Genomic DNA, 26,710 nt, shown 5'->3' with positions numbered 1-26,710 from the left:
GAAAAGCCTTGCATAATTGGTAATTTGAGGAATTTAAAGCTAGGTTTACTTTATGATTGAAAGCAATTTGTAAAATCGCTAAAAATATTTTAAATGAAGTTCTTGTGATGCAATCAGTGCATTTTCTAAACATGAGGTTATGAATTCAAAAAAAGAAGTTCCATTTTCGACTAATCAAGACAATTTGTTCTGTTTTTCTCAGCGGTAAAATTAAACGGAGTGAAGAAGCGCTTGTCTTTCTGGATCGCAAAAAATAGCTGGGGTGAAGATTATGGAGAAAAAGTATGTATAATATCTTCGCCCATTGTTTCAATTTCCTTCCCAGTGTGACGGTAGCCAATCACTATCCAATGGGAGGTAAGCACAAGGCGCACTGCTCGCTCTGGATGGTGATTGGCTACCGCCACATCAGGGACCCATGAGCTAACAGTTATCTTCCTTATATTCTACTCTGAATAAATCTTCAGTCGTCAGTTTTATTTTATCCTTTTCATCCACTTTTTCTTCAATCTGCTAAATTAGCTACAACCTCAGGCTCATCCAAACGTAATTGGTAGGTCTAATACTGCCGTGCAAAGTAAAAAAGCAGTATGAGCATTCGAATATTGCTAAATTTCTTTTCGAGAATATTTATTTTTGAAGAAAATTTTGAATATTTTTCCTTGACATTTTCAGACATGTTAGGTCAAATTACGAACGAAATCCTGTGGAAAATGAAGGGGAAAATATTAAAAAATGCGTGATTAGTCGAAGAAAATTTGGCAACGCTTGATGGCTCATACGGCGTTTTAGTTAGCTCGGCCAGTGGCGTGGCGTGAATTACGATGTATCGATTATTCTGCTATTTAAACCTATGGTAAAGAATCGATTATTAAGGTGTTCGCTGTGTGCGAACACCCTGTTTATCGATCCTTTCCCATAGGTTTAAATAGCATATTAATCGATAAATCGCAAAGCACGCCACGCCACTGAGCACGGCAGAATACTACGGCCGTAGTAGGAATGATTGAGAGTAGAAATCGCATCATCGATACATTATTTTGTTTGCATTCTTATGTATTCCTAAAAGAAACCTCGTCGATGAACCGCACTTGGCTTCGGTGCGGCATGTTGTATTCTCGGAGGTTTGAAGGAGCGTCTTAAGTAGATAGATATCAAACGGCGTACATTCGAATGAATATCATTGATTCATTACTTAACGTTCATCAAATTTTGTTGTATCCATTAATTTGAGATTTTAATTTTAATTTGTTCGAAATATGCATGGGATTTCATTCTACGTTTACAGATTTTCATAATGAATGTTTAATCTCTAATATAATGCGACACTACTTGATAGCCTTATGAACGTGAAAGAATGAATTTCTTGAGTAACGCTAGTTTTGTGCAATATAAATGTGTGGACGCAATACAGAATTGTTCAAGAGACATCTTCTCAGTTCTATCAAATAAATGAGATCTATTTGCAATAGAAATGGATCAATGCATTATGAAGCATTTGCTTCACTTATGTACACAATAGTGATTTAATTGTGGGTATAATTTCTTAGTAAGGTGAGCTTATTTTAGGACTTTTAATAAAATCCAATAAGGCAAATCGTTTATTGTTAATCCTCTTAAATGAGCTGGTTTTTGGTGGGAACCAAATAGCAGATTGATGTATTTTGTATATACTGATTCCGGGTGGAAGCAGTATTTTCAACTACACACTATGAAAGTTGTTATTTTTGTATACTTAAAATAGTTATTTATATCTATTTCATATAATTTTTTTTGTGTTTCAGGGTTATTTCTACCTTCATAGAGGCGACAATTCCTGCGGAATCAATAATTTTGCCAGCTCAGCAGTGATAGCCTAAGTAAGAGGTGGAGAGATGTACTCAAGACTGAACGAAGATTTCGCGGGAAATAGCAGATTTTCTTTATTTCGCAGTTCTATTATAAATGATCTCATTTTTTATACTTTACTTAGAATAGTAGACAAAAAGTTTTACACAAATAAAGTTATCAACATTTTTTACTTTTACACCTAAAGAATTTGAGTTTTTATTTGATGCTAGGACCATGGACTGGTATCAGTTTCAAGGTTCCTAGCGTTTTTTTTGCGGAATAATTCAACGTAGCCTTCTGCATGAAAAAAAAGTCTTCCAAAAAATCACGCAGAGGAGTAAGGTATAGAATAGAGGGACTCAAATTTGGAAATTTCATTTTCTACACAAATTCTCCAATTTTCCGCCTCAAGAAATCGAAATTCAAAATCCATAACAAATCTTGGAATTTTTTATTTTTTTAAATACTTCCACTTGGGGTGATTTTACGATAATGTAGAAATAGTCATAAAAAATACATGATAAAATTGTCATTGCACATGGACTTTAAAGATCGAAAATATGAGGCCAATTATATGTCAGTAACCCCTATTTTGAAGCGTGAGAAGATGTTGAAGCTATAAAGTGACTCTCATGGATTAAATAATGACATTTTCTTGGAAGAGTTTCGCAAAGAGGGTACATTGCAATATTGTAGCATATATTTTTACGCCTGCAGCGAACAAAATCATTGGAAAGGCGCGTCATTGCAATTTGCAACACAGTATGACAATGGCACTTACTTACTATGTATTCTTTGTCAGAGAAAGGCAGGCATTTTAAAATGTTATAAAATACTTTTCTTTACATAATTTTTGAGATGTTGCACATTTCAACTGTACTTGCTTTCGTAAGAACGTCCTGATTTTAATGCGAAAATATACGCGCGTGCAGAAATAAATCGCGCTATGGTTGAGTACATATTTGACACTGCCAAAGTCAATTGTATAATGAAGGTAATAACATCACATTTGTCTACGAAGAGATACTAAAACACACTTAAAAAAGAAAAAGAAAATGATTAGCGTGAACTTTCATTAATCTGTAGTCTACAATTTTAATAATTTACATAGCTATTAGGTACTTCTACAAGTTTACAACAAATATTTGATACATTCCTCATTCAAGGTTACGTAATATAGCTTTTTGGAAATTCGATGAAAAACGTGTATTGATTAATTGATCATTCATTTGATTTTGTTCTGCTTTGTCGTGTTATTAATCATTTGAAATGGAGGTATCACTAAGGAGCATTTAAAGAGCTTGCTAGTCTTGTATGAGCATGTCTTTAATTTAACCAATTTTTTTCCAAATGGACGTATTTATGCTAAAAGGAAATATGTGCATAGAAATTGCGGCCAACATTTCTCCCTTTAGCGTAAATCAGTCTAAATTATGAGATTAATTACATCTTAAGCGCCATAACACGATTTCGACTAGAACGCAAAAGCTGCATCATTCGACCTACTATCAGCCTTAGAATTTCAAAAATAAAAATTTCTACCTCTTCAAGTAGCAATTTAGAATTTATGGTTGTTCAAAAAAATTTGCAAAGGTGATCTCCGTCATTTCTGACTAGTAATTTGGAAAATGATAGGTTCAATTAATATTACCGTTAAAAAAACCTCAAAAATGAAACAAAAAGTAAAAAAGCCGGGAATTTTAACACTGAGTGTCAGGAGAGCGCGCCGTGAGAATATATGTACATTATCTCATTCGGTTGTATGCTATGGTTCTAATAAGTTCTATAAAAGTTTTTAATTTTATATCAAAATAAAATTTGCACACGCCTCCTAATTTTATAATGGGGAATAGTTATTCTTCGAATATGTTCAAATCATCCCATCAACTCTTCAATTTCAAAGCTCGATAAGCTGATAAGTCTCTTTACGTAGCTTTTTTTGGAAAGTTACGATCCCTAATTTTTAACTTAGGAGGGGTGTGAGAGGATTATTTCAATATCAAATTGACTGCATTTTGCGATTCAGAACTACAATTTCTAGCTCATCCGGAAAAACACTTATGAGCACAGGGAAACTAATGGTGCATACGTTGTTTTTAGACTGAGCTAGAATTTGTAGCTCCTAATTGCAAAATGGAGTCAAAATAGAAGACATTCAAAAGCTTCAGATAGCTTAGTGCATTACCAAATTTGATGAGTATTAGTTATTTATTTATTTGCCACAGAGCACTCTCGTAGATAGAGTTTACTTTATTCACTTTAACAATGCATCTTGTATGATACGTTAATCATGGTGTTTTAAACCATACATAAAGATTGGGTCATAAGCCTTTTTGTTTTATTTGGCAGCTTCGTTGCTTTAGCCGCGCCTCATTGTTTCCAAGAACTGATGTCTCAGTGGATTATTCATTCAACACGATTGAGCTTTAATATTTGACGTGGCCTTCAGATAAGTTGAGTATGAAGTGAATGGTCCTTACTTCATGTGGATACTTTACTTCAGACTCCTTATCTCAAAAGTCTAGCCACGTTACTTTTGGAGATATGTAAAAAAAGCTATGGTAATTAATATTGCACGGTGTAAAATGAAAAATGCACGGTTTGCTAATTTCTGATGCAAACACTAAGCACACTTGTGGACGCTCTAATTTAACGATTTAACGCAGGATTCAGGGATAATCTTCCTGCCTATGATTTGGCAACTTTTGATTCAATTTATTTTTCCTAATAACGACGAAGATGATAATGATGATGCATAAAAACGATGATGATGCACAAAAATGATGACGATGACTATTTTTGATGAAAAGTTTCATCAATCAAGTTTAAAGGTACAAATTATTTATTTATTTGCAATGAAGATAGAACAATGAGTTTTTGATTTGACCAAGCTTGATTCACAGGGAAAGTATCTATAGTTCTACCTAACACATGCCAATTTGCGGCAACATCAACTTTATGAATATTAAACGCATTTGACTAAACATTTTACATCAAAACACACAAAATCCTTAGGCGGTTTGTTGTGATTAAAATGAAGAAAGCCTACGATATTACATTTTTCTTTTGGCTAATCAAAAAGAGAAATCTACCATGTTCGGCATAGAGCAACATATTCATCCAGTGAGTCAGCCTCTTAGCAAATATCTGAGGTATAGTTTTAACAAGTGGAAAACTTAAGTACTCTCATTTAAAAACTCGATTGCTTCTTTGATAAAGTTATTGTCTTCATAGCTCACTATCAAGTATACAGTAGCTCGCTCTTTGAAACACACATGTGGTCAATTCCTTGGGTTTCCTAATAATATTCTGCGTAAATTAAGGGAATATTTTAATGCAAATTGGCATCATTGGCTTAGTCCTACTGGTAAATGTATCAAAACACTTAAGAGGTGTGAAAATATCTACAGTGGAGGTTTGCTCGAGGGTTTATATAAGTTGCGCATAGTTTCTCGTTAACTGAGATTCTAGCAGTTGTGAACATGACATCAGTAAAACTTTTTTGGGGGGCGCTTTTGGCTCTTAGTGTTGGGATCGACACTACCTTTTCCCATGATGGTTTGGAATTCCTGCACCCTTCGGCGCCCGAGGTAAGCTTTTTTAGCCTTCTTACACCAAACAAAACGTCGGCGCAGTGTTAAGGCATGTATATAAAAATTTTTCCGGCATGCTGAAAAATCCCGAAACTTTCCTTGTTATTAGGTCTAGGAGCGTGGCAATGTGGCAAATTTCAAGCATGCACGGAAGTTGAGGAGACCTAACTTATAGGAAGGAAAATTTTTCGATCGTTTCAAATTTTTCAAAAATAATGTTCATCATTGTAATTACCAAAACGACTGGGAATATGCGGTCATATCCTGTTTTCCCGGGTTTCATAGTGGAACTTGAAAAATACCGCACATCAGAGTGTGTGAATAATTAAAGATACAATATGTGAACGTACTTCTGCCAAACGAAACTATAGACGAGTGGGAAAGATGGGGGTGTGCTGCAGGAAGCTGCATAAGTAACAATGTAAAAGTGGGCTTGGTTCCCTTCGGAGCAATGGAAAAGCGGGATTTTACATTCTGTCAGACGGAATTATGTGCAAGCTGAATGCGGCCTTCATGAGCCCTGGGCATGTGACAAGAGCGTTGTGGACAGGGCTCACGAGTTAGTGACTCCCGATTGTCGTATCGCGTTTTGGTCGTCGCCGCTGACGTCACTGGCGCTTTAAAATTTTCATTCACTTTTATGGCCCTAGACAAACGAGCACACCCATTCTTTCCCACCTGTTTCTGGCTCCGTTTGGCAGGAATACTTCTATGTAAAATACAAAAATTTTGAAAACAGAAGAATTGTTCTTGTTTCCAAATTCAAAAACGTTCTGTCTAAATCCTGAAACATACCTCGCCTAATCTAAAACCAATGACTCATTTTTTCTTCTTATTCATTTTTCTTGGACCTTATACGGTTTTTGTCGCAAAATCCGAGAACAGCTTTATTTAATCCAAATCAGAGTACATTTAAAGAAAAATCGTTGGTAAACAATCCAAGCTGTTAGAAATAATCTCGTGAAATACGCTTCGAATTAACTCGCCAAACCACAATTATACCCGAAATGAGGAAGTACCCTACGCTAAGAAGTCTCAAGTTCGATTCACGTCGGGTAGATAACTAAACTAACTGCGTAGCAAAGCGTTGAGTATTACAGGAACATGCAGGCGCTTTTAAAAGAAAACTTGTTGAAATTGAAACGATTTTGAAATTCTTTACAGACGGAACTTTCATTATGCCTTCATTATCGTGGAAAACCCCAATACACAATACCTAATAAAATACTGGAGGGTCACCCGTGGTTATGACAACGCGTTGGCGCAAACATTGTTTAAATGTGCCATTTTTTTGACGGGAGCAACATGCGTCCTGAATGCATATTACGCCAGTTACTAGAAAGAACTGCTGAAAATTACTCATAGCGCGCTTATTTTTACAATGCTATTTATTTCAGAGGGTGCATTATGGCTCACTTGACGCGAAGGCGGTAAAGTCATTGTTCAAGCAATTTACCATCGACTATGGCAAACGATACGAAAATCCGAAAGAAGAAGAGGAAAGACTGAAGATATTCTCAGAGAATTTAAAAGTATATGACCAGATGAACGAGGAGGAAAGAGGAACTGCCGTTTACGGGATCAGCGAGTTCTCCGACATGACAGGTAAGAGGACAGTGATAGACAGTATTAGAGCAGATGAGTGGTTACGTAATCCGTCGTTTCAAAGATTCCGCTTTATTCGTTATTTTAGAGTGAAACTTATTGAACGTTTAAAATTTAATTTTTTTGTATCCAAAGTTCACGAAAAATCCAAAATCAATCATATCAAACTATGTTAAATAAAATTATGATCGAAGAAATAATTAATTAGATAAAGATAATGTCATTAATAATTAATACGCATGTAAACTCACAAGAGCATAATCAAATGAACACAAATCACAAAATAAACAAAAGTAAGTGGATAAAGTAGGTGCAGAGATTAAAATTAAGAGTTTAACGAGTCAGTATAGATTCAGAAAATTTTACTTGCTTACCGATTTTTAAAAATAGCGAGGTAATTTACACACTTAGCCGGCTGATATTTGCAGTGGTACATACATTATTTCGTTGACTATTGCGAGACACACTTTAGCCACATTTTTCTAGTGTTAATTTACCATCAAACTGCGGCAGAATTCCTGAAATTTGACATATTGGCGGTTCTTTTTGTAACACAAGAAAAACTATCTGTACTCTTAACTCTCTCTCTATTCAGAAACCGCGATTTCAACAAATGTTACAAGAAGTAAAAGTTCACTGACGATTATGTTCTACGCAATATTTGACGTGCTTTACTTTTAATTTTTAGAGGAGGAATTCAGAAATAAGATGCTGACACTAGATATAAATGCCATGAAACATCAGCTGGGTGATCACCATTATGATGATTCAGAACTGAAAAACGTGAAAGCTCCAAAAAATTTTGACTGGAGACAGAAAGGAGCAGTCACTCCAGTTAAAAATCAGGTTTGTATTACGATTTTCTCAACTAATTATAAGAATCCTTGTTCCTCGCATTCCTCATTAAGACGGTAACTCATGAAAATCGCAGAAATAGAACACTTCTATACGTAAGAATAAGTGACAGAGGTCTCCCTGTGAACTTCGGCATAATTCTGAGTGACTTATGAATGGAAAAACATATAATCAAACTTGCGCGGTGTACCGTTAAAGTATGCTTGCCACCTATCACCTTTTAAATATTTTGAGCAGATAAAAATTTGAATTTTTAAATTGTTCGCATTTCCGAATATTTCCATAGAGAAATAAACATAGAAAGCATGTGAGGGTTTTTTTTTTTTTTTTTTTTTTTTTTTTTTTTTTTTTTTTTAAACACTAAATCATAACGGAAGAGAGAGTCTCGGTTCACATCAGGAACAAAATTGCTCGAGTAGCTTACATTTACACCCATAAAAGGTTCGTCAAAAAAGCAAGGACGATTTGTGTCACTTTTTGCTTCCGCCCGCTAAAAATCCTAATTTTTGGGAGCTTTGAGGTAATACAAACAGATTATATTTAATATATTGTGAAAAGTAAGCAGTCGGCCATCTTACGTGCGTTAGTTTGGGGAGGATGTATGTCATGTTGGCCAAAGAGGAATTATTTTGGGCAAGCATTTCATGTGCCAGGAGTACCTCAATCAACTGTTCACCTTTTTCCCCCCAGAGATTCTGCGGTTCTTGCTGGGCTTTCTCGGCTGTCTGTAATCTAGAAGGACTTTACTTCAATAAATACAAGAAGCTGGTGAATTTATCCGAGCAGCGTAAGTTAATTATGATTAAAAAGTGATCTATTCTAATTTTAGCAATGTTTCGGTGGTGTAGTGGTCAAAGCAGTTTGCTGTTAGCACTGACGTTCTGGGTTTGGCACAGTGGTACCTGGTACCCGTTGATGAAGGGTTCTCTATATCACTCAAAAAGTTGCCATCGAAGTTGTGCTGCCGTGCCGAGAGTTGACACATTTCCCTTGATAAAACGTGTGTTTTTGACGCAATTAAAGCATGCGTTTCCTTGAAAGTTCCAGATATTTTAGATTAAATTGCTTCCAGAATTGTCTGACAATTTTGGGGGAAATTATTTACAATTTTCCAAGTAAATTCGATTTTTAACGAAAGAAACTTGGCAACGTCTGAAAGCTCATACGGCGTTCTTCCTTAGCGCGGCAGTGGATGACTATATGCCACCCCAATGCCCTGTTTGGTCCCTCAGCAGAGTGCAAGAGGGACATGGTCATCCGGTAGCGGTCAGTCCGCGGTGGTCGGCTTTTTTACAGGGATTCGTGGTACACACGTGGTGTGCACGATTGCCAGCGTCACCTTTCTGTATAGGAGGTTGCAACACTATGGCCTAACTTGGAAACTGCTCGAAACGCCGTTTCCGACAGCGTTTGCCACATTTTATGTACATAGAATTAACCTGTTGTTGGCTTATTTGACGGCCGCTGAGTCTTGTGGAAAGAATTGATCGCATTTAGCAGAAGGGAACCAACCCGATCACAGTGTTTTCTAAATTGAGCAAATTTTTTCTGATTTAAAAAGATATCAAAATATGCATCGTAGTACAATGTATACAACCATTTTCCTGTAAAACTTACAATTTTTTGGTTGGATCACAAGAAATCTAGGTATTTTAGGCACTATTTTAGAGAAGATGAAGATGTACGATTTTTAAATTACTACAATCGCGTTGCCTCCCTACGGCTAAATGCAATCAAAATGCGGTGTATAGCAAAATAAACCTAAATGAATTCGAAGATTAGAAGTCTGCATGATGCTTTCATACCTTATTGCAGTATAAAAGAAATAAAATGAAATAAATACTTAAAAAACACCTATTTTTTCTCATGTCTCTGTTATATTTAAGTACTTTAATGTCACAGAATTATCGTAAAATAAATTGGGTATGGGAAAATGTTTAACTGTTAGAAATTTAAATTTTGTCGCTAACGATGTTCAGTAATGAATTCAGATTATTTGGAAGGAAAGTTCAAACGAAATCCAATTTTTGTGGCTCTAGAGAGTGTTGAACTTGTACAGTGAGCAATCGACAGTTCATCACATTAATTGTTTTAACTTTATACATTTTGGTTCGTGTCTTTAGAGATCGTTGACTGCGACACAACATCGTACGGATGTGGTGGTGGATGGATGGAGAATGCCATAAATTACTGTAAGGATTGCGGTGGAATTCAAGACGCAGACTCATACCCGTACAAGGGTTGGGATCAAGAGTGCAGTTTTGACAAGTCAAAAGTTGTAGCTAAGATCGAGAAAAATGTCAACCTTCCAACCAATGAAAAGAAAATGATGCAATACACCTTTAAAAACGGACCTATCTCTATTGCTCTTGACGCCATGGCTATGAGTGTAAGTTTATGAGTCTCTTTCTTTTACGCTCAACGCTAGTAAGCCTATTTTGCAAAAATGCAAACCTGAATCGCCGAGGTTCAATTCAATTTAAGAAAGCTGCAAAGAGAGAAAAACGGTGGTTAAAATGTTGCTTATGTTAATGGATCACTAAACCATGAAAGAATTTTGACATGCGAATACAGTTTTCTGAAGTTGAATGACGCATAGAACACGATGTGCACAATCACATATATTTATTCAAATTACGCGATAAAAACACAAAAAATCAGTAGGAAACAAGGCTAAAATCAATAAACACAATATGCAGGACGTTTCGGCTGGTCACCCGAGCCTTTATCAACCGCTGAAACACAAATAAAAAATGAAAACCAAGGCTAAAAAAACCACTACATTAAAACGCGTGTGATCAGCCCATACGAAAATTAGGACCATTTAAATTAGGAATTTATCGGATTTTTCATTTTCCATTCGATCTGTTTTTATAGAAAATAATTGTCTCGCGAGAATTTGGCTTTTGTCTCTAATTATTGAATACTATATTTGTTTTAATTTTAATTTATGGACCTTTACTTTTTCAAGGCTTACAAAGGAGGTATTGCCCATCCAAATGAAAGATGGTGCTCAAAGAATGAAACAAGAGCAAACCATGGAATCGCATTCGTAGGCTACGGTGTGGCAGGTAAGTCGGAAGTTTTTTTGGTTCACCCAGTGTACTTAATTACGTAGAGAGAGACAGTATTTTCCGAAGAAGTAAAAATATCAATCATGAACCTTGGATTGGAATTGAGATATAATTCACATATTCAACCACGCAATTATATTTTACGCTGAGCAACCATCAACTCGAAATGCAGATAACTCTTAGAGTCATTGATGGGTTTTTGTGGAAAATGCAACTTTCTGGAAGTTCCAAGATTGCAGCTGGATACAAACATTTTAGATGCTCTCTCATCAGGATCGCAACATAAACTGGACCTTGTTTAGAAAGGAACGAAGCCACGTCAGCTATTTCCAAATATAATTGGGCGATTCAATTTTTTACAAGTGAAAGTTTGTGCGGATTCTGTTGAAAATTTATGAAATTTGCTTCATACTAAGCAGAAAATTCAATGAAATCTGCACAAAATTCTGCACAACAGTTTTCATGTTAAAAATTAAAACGCCCCACTAAATTTGGCAATAGCTGATGTGGCTTGGTTCCTTTCTGCCTAACGAGGTCCAACTGTGGCATCGGTGTGCGGCGTTGCATCATTATAAATCAGCGGATTCACTCAAAGTGCCTGCATTTCGGTGGGTATGCAATTTCGAAACAAGAGCAAGGTCAAAGACGGCAAGGGCAGCTTGAGATTCCACAGTTTGAGTGCGCCGCACAGTTCGAGTCTGTGGCCAGCTAACTGTGGATATTGGTGTAACCAACATGACTTGCGGAAATTTTTTTCAAATATTATTTCGACCGAATTTATACCTCTCGAGAGAGTCAATATAACGTGAAAAATTATACATTGATTTGATTAAAAATACAACGCTGAAACGGAGAAAGGGGCAAATTTTTACTCACGGCACTACGGCACTAAAATGATCAGCATGAAATATCTCCCTGTTTCTGTGTATTTATGGTTTTTCATTTGAACATCTCTATGTGGTGCCCTCCTCTCTTTTGAACTGAACGCCCCAAATGGACTACATTTTGCGATTGGGAACCATAATTTCTTGCACATCCATAAAAGATCTTATGTGCATAGGAAAACTAATGGTACATACGTTGTTCGTAAACGGAGCCAGAAATTGTAGTTCCTTCTTAATTGCAAAATGTAGTCCAAATGGTATCTTGTGTTTTCCATGAGAGACCACCGCGTTTATACTGAGTATTGAAACACTAAATATTGATACATTTTACATTCTCCATGAGGACTTTTGACGAGGATGCATTTCTATTGGAGGTTCAATTATAAACCTTTGTCTAATATTAGTTCTGTTTCCTTCTATTTTTAGTCGTTAAACTAGATGGAAAAAAGAAACGGCTACCTTACTGGATCGCTAAGAATAGCTGGGGCACACACGCTTGTGATAAGGTAATCATACTTTATAGGTATATAATTGATAGCTGATAGAAAAACTTGGCGGTGTTTCTCGAAAGAGAACCAGGTGATAAGATGTCAACAAATGTATTTGCACATTTTATTTTTTCCACAAGAAAATAGCTCCACTGATATTCTTGGAATTTTCAAGAGAACCGAAACGACCATTTGCATGGAAAAAAATAAATTGTCAAGACATTTGACACTCAACAAAGGAGACAAGTCATATTGAAGCACGAAGGAGACGGAGAAAGTGTTGCGGCAATCAAGATTCAACTTATTCTCGAACACTTAGCTATTTTAGTCACAAGAGATAACATTTTTCACGTTCTCTTTTTCAGTTATTTTCCATGTGCAAGTAATAGCTGTAACGGTATCTCTTCTCTTGAAATTCATATGCATTAAATATATCTATTTCACAGTTTTATAACTTTTAATATTGGTCGGAGGCCAGAATACGCATTGAAAAATTACAACAACAGATTTTTCCCACTCGAAACTTCACGGAATCTTATCGATAAAAATGTACACCATAATTCTGACCAATTATGAAAAGAACATGAATTTAAACGGTGTTGACAGTATCAGAGCAAGATTTTGTCTAATTAAAGCAGGGGGCTGAAGTCTGTCCCATTAATAACGAGGGTGATAAACATTTTTTATAACACGTGGGATTAAAAAGACATTGAATGGGGCTCAAAAACCATTGCGATATCGGCTTCATAAATAAAAAATCGGAAATGCGGACATACCTACTGATCATGGAACTTTTATTGGGGGATACGTGACGGGGGGGCTGTTGAAGTAAATCGATGTGGTAATCTTCATGATCGGAAGGGCATAAAAACTTACATACTACAGCGGTAATATGCCCGTATTCCCCTTGATGGCGTCGTGAGCCTACCCTTAGCGCTTGTGACTCTGACTACGTCACGATTTCTGGTATTGTTTTATTTGCACTTAGACTTTCAACCAAGCACAACTTGGTGTTTAGGTTTATGTCCACGATAAAGAAATATTAATAAATTGTCATCGGAACAAGTTATCTTTGACACTTTGAATTCATAGAAAATTTTACATGAAAATGTTTTAATGATAAAATTGTTTTCATTAGTTTTTTTTATGTTAACAACAGGAAGTTTTTTGATTAATGGACAAAAGTGTTGGTTTACTAGATTGATAATTTGCTTTGTATATTTGCAGGGTTACTGGTACGTGTAAACGAACAAAAGTGTTGGTTTGCTAGATTGATAATTTGTTTAATATATTTGCAGGGTTACTGGTACGTGTAAACGAGCAAAAGTGTTGGTTTGCTAGATTGATGATTTGCTTTATATATTTGCAGGGTTACTGGTACGTGTACAGAGGTGATAATACATGTGGAGTCGCGAATTACCCGAGTAGCGGTGTTTTGAAATGAGGCGAAGCTAAATGATACTTCTGTTCATGATGTATCCTCATCTTTTTTGCCTGCTTGTTAACTCCGACCGGAAGACCAACAAGTTTTATCGACTCGCATCCTTAAGAAGCATTGTCAGCACACACTATTTGCATGCAAAATTGCACAGGAGTCGAAAATTTATATTTTTGATAATTACCCATTAATTCATGTGGTTTGCACCATTTAGTATGTATCTGTATTTCTAAACCGAATGAAGATATTAAAATACAAATATAAAGCGGTCATTTTTAGTTCCCCGTTTTGTTTCTTTTCTATCAACTGGATTATTATTTATTTAAGAAACTAAATTTAAAAATTTAAAATTGCCTAGTCCCCGACGTAAATAGCCTAGATGCTGATCGTCGTTAAATAAAATTAACTAACTAACTATTCATTCTTTTTTTATTTACCTTATTCGCCAATTGCATTCTCGTTAACTGAAGATATAAATTTAAGATTTGTTCCGAATATATTTTACACGTGGCTGAATTCTTTTTCATTCAATGCTTGAATGTCAAGTTGAGTTCCTTCCTTACAATTCAAGAGGATGCTCTTAAAAAGTATTGCGTTGTGTTGCTATATTTAATTGTGAGATGACGACACCACGACTCTCACTATAAATATGTTTCATTTTGTGATGAAGTCATGGACCCTTCTTTAATCCAGTTTGTGATATTTCCTATAAATTATATTTTGTTGAAATCCAATTTTAAACATACCCAGAGAATCAAATACGTGCTCTAAATATAGATTCGTCTCAAGGCTTTTGTAATAAAAAAATATATATATTTGTTTTTTTGTGTATACATACGCACTTGGATGCAAAAAACAAAACTTTTTGGGTCAACGTTCCATCAGCGATAAGCAGCAGGCTAAAAACTCACAATAACAATGGAATACAAGGTGCTATAAGTATGCTCACATGCATCGTAATTAACACCAGAGAAAGAAAAAATGCAAAGAGGTGGATCAGTGAGGCAAGGCAAGGCAAGACTAAAGAATAAAGTGGCATAGTTATAATGAGAAAGTTTGTGTAGGGATTCCGCGAACCTCTAGAGGTTCTCGCGCGTACAGGTTCCTCGAACCTCTAGAGGTTCGAGGAATCTGTACATTACAGTAACATTACAGGGTGACCCAAAAAGGCCCAAACCGCCTCCATAACCCGTAGAGTTTTTACCCTTTTTCGGGATGATACACTTGAAATTTTGTGGGGAGGGGTGTCCCAAAAGTTGCTTACTTTGACCCAGGGGTCTCCACAATATTTCGAGTCTTTACTTCGATTTATTTAAAAGTTACAGGGTTGATGTATGGTGCTAGTGGTGCGGAACTTTTGGATCACCCTGTGTAACAGTATTGCGCTGCAGTTTCTCTTAAAAACTTCCTTAGAATACTCATTGATTAATTACCCGATTTCAGATTACTTTTTGACGTTATTTTTGAAAAGAAAGAAAAAACCTACTGTTTTGTTTATGATTTGAGAGCAGTAGAGTTTTGCCACTCGACGGTCTTAAAAATACCCTCGATACCCATTATCCACCTGATAACGGCGGAGAGAGCGATTTCCATTCATCGAGGGAAACTTCCGTTTTCAATGATCTTTGTAGCGATATGTCACACGTGGGGGGTTAAATTTTAAACCTTTTGACCCATAGCCTCCCTAAGTTCCAAAATAATGGGGAGAAGTTGACCCCAATAATTTAAATTGGTTACATGACATATTAGAATGGGCGTGTTTGAATAAAATGGGAGCTATATCAAATATCCATTGTGATCTAAGCCATGAGACCCATTATGATACAGAATCATGACAGAGCCCGTTACAATAGTCCTCTCTATGCACAGTGGATCGAGTCAACAGCACGGGTCGGACAAAATTTGGAAACTTTAAAAGCTCATATCTCCGTTTCTACAAAATTTTGAGGTTCTACAAGTGGATCCATTGGTTTCCTCGTAAATTATCTTCTTAAAACATCCATTAAATCTTGCAGTTTAATTGAAAATTTCATGTCCGACCTCTCCATTGACTCGATCCACTTTGCGACGTAACGAGCGTCGACCTGGCTTATAGGTCAAAAACAGGTTCATACCCAGGAATTTGCCTTCTCAAGAGCATGAATAATGGCTACTGCCGTTGTTTACAAGTTTCTGGCGACTGAAAAATCAATGCAGTTTCACAACAGGTTCGGGTGTGATGTTAACCGCCTGTCAATGAATATAAGAAATCAGTGAATTTTAATATATTTTTCTCCATCACTTTCAATGACGGTAATTCATACAGAGTGTGCACAACTCAATGGTAGTAACAAATTGGAAAACGCTGACTCAGCGAGTTAGACCATCGGCGCCGAACACAGCACAGTCGGCGGGAAACGCATATTAGCGCCTACAAGACTGCGGGAATACTTCACGCATCGCACCAAACGCGCGCCGGTGCGGTTGACCGGCGCGCGAACCTTGAACGCACATTAGCGCCTACAAGACTGCAGGAATACTTCACGCATTGCCTGTTCACTGCGATGCGAGCTATAATCGTTGAAAATTCGTAATTTTTCGGTGCCGGACTAACCGCGGTGTACGCCTTCATGCACACCAATTCACACCTCGAGCTCGCAATCCTAAAATCGAAAGATCATAGAAATTTTGCAGCCCTGAATGGTACCAGAATCTATTAAGTCATCGATGCCGAAGTTTGTCCATCTTTTTCTGATCGACAATCGTTACAACGCAAACCTCTAAAAAGAGTATGACATGGTATCGCAATGGAAAAAAATACATTGGATCTAGAGTCCAGACTCTTGAAAACATTGACAAGAAAAAGGACTCTTGATTCAATCAACATTGACAAGAAAAAGGACTCTTGATTCAATCAACATTGACAAGAAAAAGGACTCTTGATTCAATCAACATTGACAAGAAAAAGGACTCTTGATTCAATCAGATTTAAGCTTAGATCAAAAGAAAATCCGCTCAAATTAAGAGGCTTGGTTCTTGATTTTAGCTAAAATCTGATTGAATCAAGAGTATTTTTTCTTGTTGCTGTTCTAAGAGTCTGGACTCTAGATCCAATGTGTTTTTTTTTCCAGTGCGAGAAAAAAGGAAATCAGGGAATTTTTTTGATAACCACCCGTAGAAATTCCAAGCCGAACCGAATTGACTCGACTGTCGCTGGGGGAGGTATATTGCCGGTACATACGAACTTTAGATATAGTCTTCAAAATATCCTAAAGACATCACATTGGAAGAAAGAAAAAAAATTAGAAAGTCAACACAGCTGAAGACAGAAGGGCCGTATTCGGGCTTCACTCTTCTTACTTTCCTCCCGAATCTGCGCAACACCTTATTGACAGCATAGAGCGGAGCATTGTGAGTTCTCACCGCCCGTTATCGCGCCTTCAATTTTGCAGATGCAACATGGACACCCGTCAAGCACGAATAGTTGTATCAATGAGCTGTCATCACCGCAGGTCTTTTTTTTGCTCTATATGCTCATGTTCAGTTGATTCCGTTTGTCTTATTTATAGTGGTGCTTTAAGGGCTAGGAGAGAAATGCAGCCAAAAACAGGAGAGACGTAATCGAACCTCGTTTTTTAACTACTTTCTTGAATCTGAGTGACATCTTATTGGTGGCATAAAGTGGAGTTAGCGAGTTCATACCCTTCACTATCGCGCCTTCAATGTTTTAGATGCAACACGGTCATCAATCAAGCACCAATAGTTGTATTTTTGCGCTGTCATCACACGCATTGAGGTGTCTCTTATTTTTGAAGTTTGAGAAAAGTTAAGGTTGCCGGCCAGGTTGGCCTAGTGGTCAGCGCGTCTGACTCTAGGTCAATAGGTCCCGGGTTCGAATCCCGGTGGTGGTGACAAATTTTCAAGGAACTGACGAGTGGATCTGCAGAAACAGATTCCACTCGGCCTTAATCCCTGAAAATTTGAAAGCCTGGAGCATGGATATGCCTAAATCCCATGATGTCTAAGGACAATAAATACTGTCTATCGATGGCTGTAGGTTCCAACGGAATATAAGCCACTAAACCAGCAAAAAAAAAAAAAAAAGTTAAGGTTAAGTTTGCTCTAAATATGCTACAAAGTGTTCAAATCAATTATCATCTTCAAAAAAATGTAAACAGGTAAAACATTTTTAGAGGTTTTTCAAGTGCCCTAAAGGGCGCACGTTAAAAAATTGGTATTTTGACGAGAGTTATGTCGTGTCAGGGAATTTTTTTTCACGACTGTACCCCTAGAGATCCCGAGCAAGCTCAACCGACTATCCCCCCGGAGAAGTACATTTGGCGATAAGGAGGAAGGGGGAGGGGGGGTGCGAAAGCGCCAGCATGTTCTCAAAAAGTGAAAATTTAAAAGCAAGTATTTACTCACCATCCTTCCAAAATATAAAAATTGAAATTTATAATACCGCAAAACCATCAAAATCAATGTATTTAAGCACGGGTCAATTGACTCGACTTAGGACTTTGCGCACAGAAACCGTCCTCGGCATCTAAGGGTAAAACATTTTTTCATGTATTTATTGTTTTCATAACACGCTAACGAAATCAAACATGGAGACCTTGTTGACTACTTAATGCAGCTTAATCGTATATTTCATGAAATCTATCGGGGTCGACAGTTTGAGGCCACCCTCCATCATTTAACAAATTGGCAAAATCATCAAAATTAATATCAGAGGAATTGGCAAAAATCGGTAAATAAGGTAACCTCTTCAATTTCATCATGAACCCTCAATCAGATGAAGTTCACAATGTCATCAAGGTTTCTATTCCTAAAGTAACTATTTCCTTAGAGGTATAGTTGTCGTTGATTTTGAGTAACCGTCTCTACTATTCAATCAATGGAGTGAAATTCTAACCCAATTACCTAACTCGTCGCCATAATATGTATGATCCTCGACTTGGAATCAATATATCAGTTTGAAGATTGTTAAGTAGAGGGAAATCAATCAAACGAATTCCAAGAAAGAGATGTTTTCAATCACAAGCCTCTGTCAAGACGCAGTTTCGAGGATGTTTATTTTACACTTAACGCACGGTCTACGGTTGTAAGCGTATGTTGATAGTCATCCCTCCTACACTTTGCAGCGTGATTTTAATGAATCATCGTTGGTCAATCATCGATAATCATTATAGTTTTGCTCTCATTTAATGCCAGTGGACTCCAAAATTACATTATGTCAACAGGGCCAGATTAAGGCTGACGCATAAGGAACGGCTCCGCCGGACATCATCACGACAGGGACGCTAAAATGAGAGAAACGATTAGCAGGAGGAAAAATAGGAGAACTTAAATAAAAAAAGAGAGGAACTAAAAAGAAAGAAAACAAGAGTAAAAACATAGGAAGAGAGAGTCTAAGACTTATAATGACAACGACGTGGTAACCTGCATTATTCGAGGGGCAGCTGGTTGCCAATTTAGGGGATTCGTAGAAAAATATATTGTATGTTTGAATAATTAGAAATACCTTGATAATTTGAGGATGTATTTACAAAAATCGTGAGGAAAAATTGAGTTTAAAAATTCTTGAGTTTTTTTTATTCTATTCGAAGTAAATTTACGTACATGGAAAGCGACACGCGGGGCTACGATCAACTAAATTATTCGCGACTTACTTAGATGAGGGATTGGATTAAAGAAGACAATAAACTTTCGGGAGGACAACATCTTACGAAAGATGAGCCGAACACTCAATTTCATCCCGCGCTGATATTTTGTCATTGTTTATCATTAAGTGTAAATATAGAGACTTAAAAGAGGAATCCCGAGTACACATGCAAATGTTCGGATGGGTATAGAAAAAGAAATGATTGAAATGGCTTTGCTAGACCTCTGTCATATAAGAGTACTTAATCAGAACGCATCACTGAGGAAAATAGTCAGCTTCCTCCCTATTTTTGATAGATATCACCCTTAAAGTTCGCTTTCAGCCACGCAGCAAATCTCCTGAGCATAAAAAACAGCAAGCTATTTAAAAACCACACGACCACTGTTACATGCTTTGACCAACACTGGAAAAAAAACACATTGGATCTAGAGTCCAGACTCTTAAAAACATCGACAAGAAAAAGTACTCTTGATTCAATCAGAATCTAGCTTAAATCAAGAACCAAGCCTCTTAATTTAAGCGGATTTCGTTTTGATTCAAGCAAAAATCCGATTGAATCAAGAGTATTTTTTCTTTTCAATGTTTTCAAGAGTCTGAACTCTAGATCCAATGTGTTTTTTTTTTCCAGTGATTTGGTAGATTTCGTTTGATCGAAATTTTCTTTCAATTCGAGAGCAAAGGCAACGAACCCGCTTGGAAGAGCAAAGAAAGCGAGTAAAATGTTGACTCAAAAACATCACATTCATATAGCTCCGAGAGCTTTGATTGAACTCATAAACGAGGTTTTCAATCCCTTAGAGGGTATGAATATTGTTCAGTTGAAGTCCCTCTCCAAGTTCGCCGCCTAGGGAATAAACCTATTGTGGAGCGAGAATTGTTGTCCATTCAAAAAACGCAATTCATCTTGCGCCATAAACTTTCATTGGAGGACTAGACAGTGCGTAAACCTATTGGCAGTTACTGTCCACTTGAGGATTGCCTTCAATTTTGCTGCATAGGCAAAAAACATACCGGGGAGAGCAGAAAGGCATTATATTCAAGAAGCACATCATGATACCAAACGTTAATGCAAAATAATGTGTCCTTTAAACGTAGAACTGGATGCAGAGTTAGGTTAAATCTACTAATCGTGAACCCTATTCTAATCTTTAGCAAGTATCTCTCTACAACTTACACGGGATTCTGGAAGTCATATTCCACACAGTGGCTTTTGCTCAAAACAGTGTATTATCACAGAATTTAGAATTTGAAATTTGACATTAGACAATCTGTTGACTCTTTTACTGATATTTTTCTTTTTACTTCAGTATGACTTATGTTATTCTTCCATTGTTTGATGTTTCGTAAAATTGTATCAAGTAGAATTTGAGGTCTTTGTTTATCGAGATTTTTCAATATGAATCACTGAAGCTATGAAGAGGAGCACTGCATTATGAATGTGCTTGAAGTAGCTCTTCACCTCCATTCTTACCGTGCTTATTTCCCCGAAGTATAACTCTTGAATTTTACATTCTTTCAGATAATCATGGATTCAGACTTGTTGTAATTGTAACTTATAAATGTAAATCCGTGACCAGTGTTGGAAAACCTGTGACAAGAAAATGAAGAATACTTTGTTCGTGCTCGTTTTTGGATTTGTCTGTCAATTAGAATCAGGGAATGGCAGCGAAAGTGAAGTGCGGCGACAAAATGAAATATGGCAGACAAAGAAACTGAAGGTAAGGTTGATTTGAAGCCGGTAACGTTGTTCCTTACCAGCTTTGACAGTGAATACTGATGGGTATCAAATAATTTACGACTGAGGATTCAATCATAAGTCTTTGAAATTTGACGAAAAACTCAGCCTCATGATCTTAAAATAACTTTTGACTGAAGCATGTCTGGACAAAATAACCTTTAGCTTGGCTAAAAGTGACCTTTCCTCCTTTAACGGCTCCAAAATTTCATACTTGGAAGACAATTTAAAGTGTATTGTAGGTGTAAATTGTGAACCGATCATGACTTACATCCCGCGATATTTTCTTTCAATGCATGTTTCAGCAGAACACACCTCATGTTTGGCTCCACTGCGCTGTATGGTTAAAAATTATGTTTTTCAAAAGCTGATCCATTAGGATTCTTCTCATTTTTTCCAAAAAATTTCCTTTTGCTCAAGTTAGGTGCTTAGAAGCTCTCGTGCCATCGTTCTTCATACGTACAGACAACGACAAAATTAGCGCTTTTGATATTCAGTTGAATTATGATAGGTGATCTAGATATGTGACATTTTTGAATGAAGACATATCTAACAGTTTTTTAAAAAAAGAATTTCTATTTTAGCCGGTTCACTATGGATCCCTTGATGCAGAGGCGGTGAATCTCCTATTTGAAGATTTCATCAGCCAATATAATAAACAATACTTGAGCCCCGCAGAGAAGGAAAAGAGATTGAAAATATTCTCGGAGAATTTGAAGGATTTCGACAGGTTGAATGATGCTGAGAGAGGGACCGCTCGCTATGGTGTAAACCAATTTGCCGACATGACAGGTAAATACGATATTTGACCATTAATGTTTGATAACTTGTTCGTCTGATTAATAAAGTACTACTTTAGTTCTCCAATTGTATGAATAAAATTTCACCGATGTGACGAAAATCGAACAGGTCTTTTAGTCTTTTTAGAAGGACACTGTCAGACCATGATTTAATATACCAATTCTCCTTACAGTCTGTTAAAGAAATTAAAATAAATGAACATGAAAAAAAGAGCCTGTCTCGAGGCATCTATTGTAACATAAAAATTATTTCACTGTAGTTTTCAGAGTATCTAATTCTAGACCTTTAAAATTAATCAAGTTTAGTAGATTGAAGTAAGATTCCTTTCTGTTTCAGTTGAAGAATTCGAACAGACAATGCTGACATTGAGGAAAGATGATCTACCGAAGACAGACAGTCGATTCAGTGATGAGCTGGGGCTGGATGGTTTGAAAATTCCCAAGAATCTCGATTGGAGAGAAAAAGGGGCGGTAACTCCTATTAAAGAGCAGGTTCGTAAAATGGATGACACACGTTTGCATCGATAAGTAAGCTGGGCATTTAATTTATGATTTTACATGGTTTTTCAGAGCTGAGTCCAAAAATGATATTGGTTTTACTCCATCTACTAAAATTTTAAAACAATTTGAAAAATTAGATATTTTTAGAAAACGCTTTTTTCCGGGGAAGATTTTCTCTTGCATGAAAGGTACACATCAGACTCGTAGATTGATTCATCACCAAAAAATAGCCTAAGTTTAGCATGTATCGCATGCCTGCCCAATTTCTCAGCCGTTCACGATAAGAATGTTTTCCTGTCAACTGATTTAATCAGGTCTATAGAACACATGTTTAACTGATTCGATCGTTTGCATGTAGAGGGATGGGAAAGTTTGTTCTCCTACTTTGACTTACTTGAGCGCATGCACACGAATGATTCCTTAAGTTTTCATTTCCAGAGGTACTGCGGCTCATGCTGGGCGTTTTCGGCCGTTGCCAATTTAGAGGGTCTGTATTACATAAAACACAAGAAGTTGGAGACTTTCTCGGAGCAACGTAAGTTTACTTAATTGATAAAATAATTTTTAAATCAGAAAAAATTACGTATTAACGTCGACTGAATAAGCTGGAAATATTAAAGCTCTCGCTTTTAGCTCTAATTTTGAAATTAAACCCAGTCGCAAATAAATCGATGGATGCAAAACATGTCAGCCTAAACATGTTAGATGTGCCAAGGAAAAGCCCGGACCCAAGTATTTGCGGACGTTCATAAAATGGAGAGTTTTTCCTTTTAGGAACAGTTGATGACCAGCCACTAATATGATATCACTAATTAATTTAATTAATTAAATTAGACGGTGACCTGGCGAGATCATGCATGTTTTAGTAATGGAACAATGACGACTACTGCGTCGAACTGCAATTTGTTTGTATGAGCTTTTACCCCTGTTTTGGCATGCGATTGGTGGACGTGTTTCAGAGTTGGTGGACTGCGACCCTCTGTCAAAGGGTTGTAACGGTGGATGGATGTCGTATGCAATCGAGTATGTGAAGCAGGCAGGCGGACTCCAGCTCAACTCTACTTACCCTTACAAAGCCAGACAAGGAAATTGCTCTGCCGACGCATCCCTTGCCGTCGTCAAGGTTAAAGAAAATATCGAGCTTCCCGCGAAAAATGAGAAGAAAATGGCCCAGGCCGTTTTCAAGCATGGGCCCATATCGGTCGCTCTTGATGCTAGAGCTATGAGGGTAAGCGTTATGGCTATAATTTTTCAGGGATTTGTACAGATAAACAATGGGTATGATGCAACTTTTTTGCAAGAACGTATGTGAGTGAAAAAAATTAGAAGGGATGCTAAAGGAGGTATGTGCAAGGTAAGATAAAATAACCGAAATCTTGTGTAAGAGAGAAAAACACCAAGTAACACAAGCTGTCGGTTGATTTTTTGTTTGTTAGTTTTCTCTGTGTCAAATCGACTAAATCTTTGGGTTTGGATGACCAAACTTTGTGTTTAAGATCTGCGACCTCGTTAAAATCAGTTGGCAGCCGCCAGGATCGAGCCTGCGGACCGATTATGGAAATTAATAGACACGGCGATAGACAAAAAAGACATAGGAACTGTGGAGTTATCCTATGGGTTGAAATGTGTGGTTCCCATAGACTAAGCGAGAAAATGATGGACTAACTATCGGGTCCCTCGTGGGTTGACGTTACTTAGTATATTACCTACCTCCTTTGCCCATTGCAACCATCCGCTTCCACCAATAGGATCTCTCCATATCTCTTTTGTCTTCTTTGTCTATAGCTTTGTCTATCAATTTTACCAATCGGCCCGCAGGAGGGCATCGGTGAAAATCCAATGCGCTAGCCACTCGCAACTCGCAGCTTCTGAATGAGAGGAGGAAAATAAGAGTACGTAAGTTCGGCAGGAAACTTTCTTTATGATCCGATGTCTCAGAGAGGACTACGGTTTGGGTTGACTTGACACGAAACTGTGTTGAGTAGACATCAAATACGGAAATTTTTATCCGTGTACAATGTAAATATTGCAAATTGATTGATTTATATTACTCTTTCCAATGATAAAATCCATTCGAAATTTTTGGATGAATCTAATGAATTTTTGTATAAATATTGACAATATAATGACAAACTTCTACAAAGTGTTCTTTCGTTTTTACCAGGCTTATCTAGATGGCATTGCGCACCCCCCAGAAACAATGTGTGGTAAGGACGAAGATACGCTCAATCATGGAGTCACATTGGTTGGATACGGCGTCCAAGGTGAGTATCATCCACACGGCAAGGAAATATAGTGAAAAAGAGGAATGAAGAAAAAAATAATAATTGGCCCGTGACAAAATAGTGTCTCCGATTTAAAAATCGTGATAAAAATAGGATTTCCACAACAATCACAACTTACAAGACAAATCATTACAAGTTCCATAAAAAACCGAAACTTTTAAAAATAATTTGTTTTCATTTGTTTCTAAAAATTGTAGATGGCATAATTTGTTCATTTCGTATGGTTCTAACGCTATCGTTTTAACCAGTGAGTTCATAATGCAAAGACACACTCGTGAAGATTTTCTTCACTTGAATATACTTGACTGGAAGATTACTTAAAAATTATCCTTTTAAAAGGCGCTTTTGATGAAACTGAACGATATGGTCAATCTGTTTTTGAGGAGCAATACAACTCGTTCTCCTGAATAGCCAATCTGGAATAGAGTAGGATAAGTAAACCTAGCACATATACATTTTAAATACGATAACTTTGAATACATAACAAGATCAATATTTTGATTCTACATTGTTCTTAGATGGAAGGAAACTTAATGATTGTTTCGTTTGTTCGTTCAGTGGTTGACACGGGAAATAAGAAAAAGACGCGGCTGCCCTACTGGATTGCAAAGAACAGCTGGGGACCTAGATGGGGCGCTAAAGTAAGTATTTTCACAAATCATTGAACTTTGTGACAACATCGATGAAAGGATTGAAAGCACTCCAGCGTTTTACTGATCTTTACTGATCTGATCAAATGAGCACCAGAGAGTGCTGGTGAAAGCCTAAAATTATCATCCAAATAAAATAAGTTTGTTTATCTACATAAGTAGCCACGGCCCAATTGAGGGTGGCCCATTAGGAGCAACTGCAACGGGCGCTACCACAACAAGGGCGGTAAAATGAAAGGGAGGAAAACTCAGAGAGGAAACAAGAGCTGCAATAAAAATTGCCGGCCGAGTGGCATCCCTACTTTTACGACGAGTCGTATCTGATTGGCCGAGCCACCTGGTGCCCACTTGCTGCAGACCTTGCGGAAAATAACATGGGGCTCATTTTTCATCGAAAATATCTCGAATAAATTGATTTTTTTTCTTTTTTTTTTCTTTTGTTTAAGTCGAAAAATGTATTTGTTGAAGATATGAAAAATCAATTTTCCAGATTTTCCTGAAGAGATTGATGGGTGATGCACGACACTTAGTGTCATAGTTCAACTTGAAAAAAACCCAGGTCGAGCTGCTCAGTGTCGTCGAGAAAAAAGTGTCATGTATCACATATCAATCTCTTGAAAAAAGCTGGACAATTCATTTTTGAAATTTCCGACATTTAAATTCCTTGTTTGCGAGAACTTTTTGATGAAAAATGAACTTTGTGCCACTTTCCAAAAGAGCCCCTGCAAGTGGGCACCAGGTGGGTTGGCCAATCAAGTACGAGTCGTAAAATAAGGGTTTGCCACTCAGCTCGCAATTTATATTGTGGCTCTTGTTTCCTCTTTGGGAATAATGCGAGGAAAAAGAGGGGAGAAAAAAATAGCAACCTATTTGAAAATATACCTAGTGGTACCTCTCTCGCAGCATGATTTGACGGAACCATAAAACGGTGTGTAATTCTGTCGGTGGGTTATACTGAAATTCAAACTTGGCTTCAATTTTAGAGCATGCGTGTGCGCAACAAATCTACTCCAAAGCGCAAATGTAACCTGATCATTAGAGACATAACGAATGGTTTTTGCATCTTATTTCCTTTTGTTTTTTTTCAGGGCTACTACTACATATATCGTGGAGATGGCTCTTGCGGAATAAGTTTATACCCAAGCACAGCTGTCATTTATTGATTTAGACGACAAGCCATGATGCGGAGGCAATGCAGCCCTAAAACTTTGAGTTTTTACTCGTCTTAATACAGCCTTCCATGTGTAACGTAGGAGACTGCACGCAGTTGTAAATTTTGAAACCTAATGTTTAGATCAAAATACAGATTCCTGACTGGAAAAACAGTA

The 26,710-nt window shown here is 37.0% G+C and overlaps 2 protein-coding genes across 2 annotated transcripts in view; both read left to right on the top strand.

Moving 5' to 3' along the window:
* Positions 1-5,244, top strand: part of LOC109039000 (cathepsin F) — a 15,170-nt gene extending 9,926 nt beyond the window's left edge. Inside the window, exons 7-8 of the mRNA XM_019054304.2 lie at positions 203-282; positions 1,785-5,244. Of these exons, the coding sequence (XP_018909849.2) occupies positions 203-282; positions 1,785-1,859 (155 nt within the window). The 3' untranslated portion in view covers positions 1,860-5,244. The remainder of the gene's footprint in view (positions 1-202; positions 283-1,784) is intronic.
* LOC109039001 (uncharacterized) lies at positions 5,169-26,710 on the top strand. Its single transcript, XM_072297582.1, has 16 exons — positions 5,169-5,420; positions 6,821-7,028; positions 7,717-7,874; positions 8,574-8,670; positions 10,007-10,272; positions 10,855-10,954; positions 12,268-12,347; positions 13,699-13,764; positions 20,980-21,129; positions 21,731-21,938; positions 22,284-22,438; positions 22,886-22,982; positions 23,407-23,675; positions 24,612-24,711; positions 25,291-25,373; positions 26,471-26,710. The coding sequence occupies exons 1-16, from the start codon at positions 5,313-5,315 to the stop codon at positions 26,543-26,545; spliced, it is 2,220 nt and encodes a 739-aa protein (XP_072153683.1). The 5' UTR covers positions 5,169-5,312; the 3' UTR covers positions 26,546-26,710.

This window comes from Bemisia tabaci, chromosome 3 (genome assembly GCF_918797505.1).
Source record: "Bemisia tabaci chromosome 3, PGI_BMITA_v3".
Classification (NCBI taxonomy): Eukaryota; Metazoa; Arthropoda; class Insecta; order Hemiptera; family Aleyrodidae; genus Bemisia; species Bemisia tabaci.
The sequence above is the reverse complement of the archived record's forward strand: the minus strand, read 5'-3'. Positions and strand labels throughout refer to the sequence as shown.

What these genes read in the sequence shown, in the direction of transcription:
- LOC109039001 (XM_072297582.1), top strand. Translation starts at nt 5,313, where the DNA reads ATGACATCAGTAAAACTTTTTTGGGGGGCGCTTTTGGCTCTTAGTGTT. An exon ending in TCACTCCAGTTAAAAATCAG is followed by an intron (nt 7,875 to 8,573) that starts GTTTGTATTACG and finishes TTTTCCCCCCAG; the next exon opens with AGATTCTGCGGTTCTTGCTG. An exon ending in TTGATGCTAGAGCTATGAGG is followed by an intron (nt 23,676 to 24,611) that starts GTAAGCGTTATG and finishes CGTTTTTACCAG; the next exon opens with GCTTATCTAGATGGCATTGC.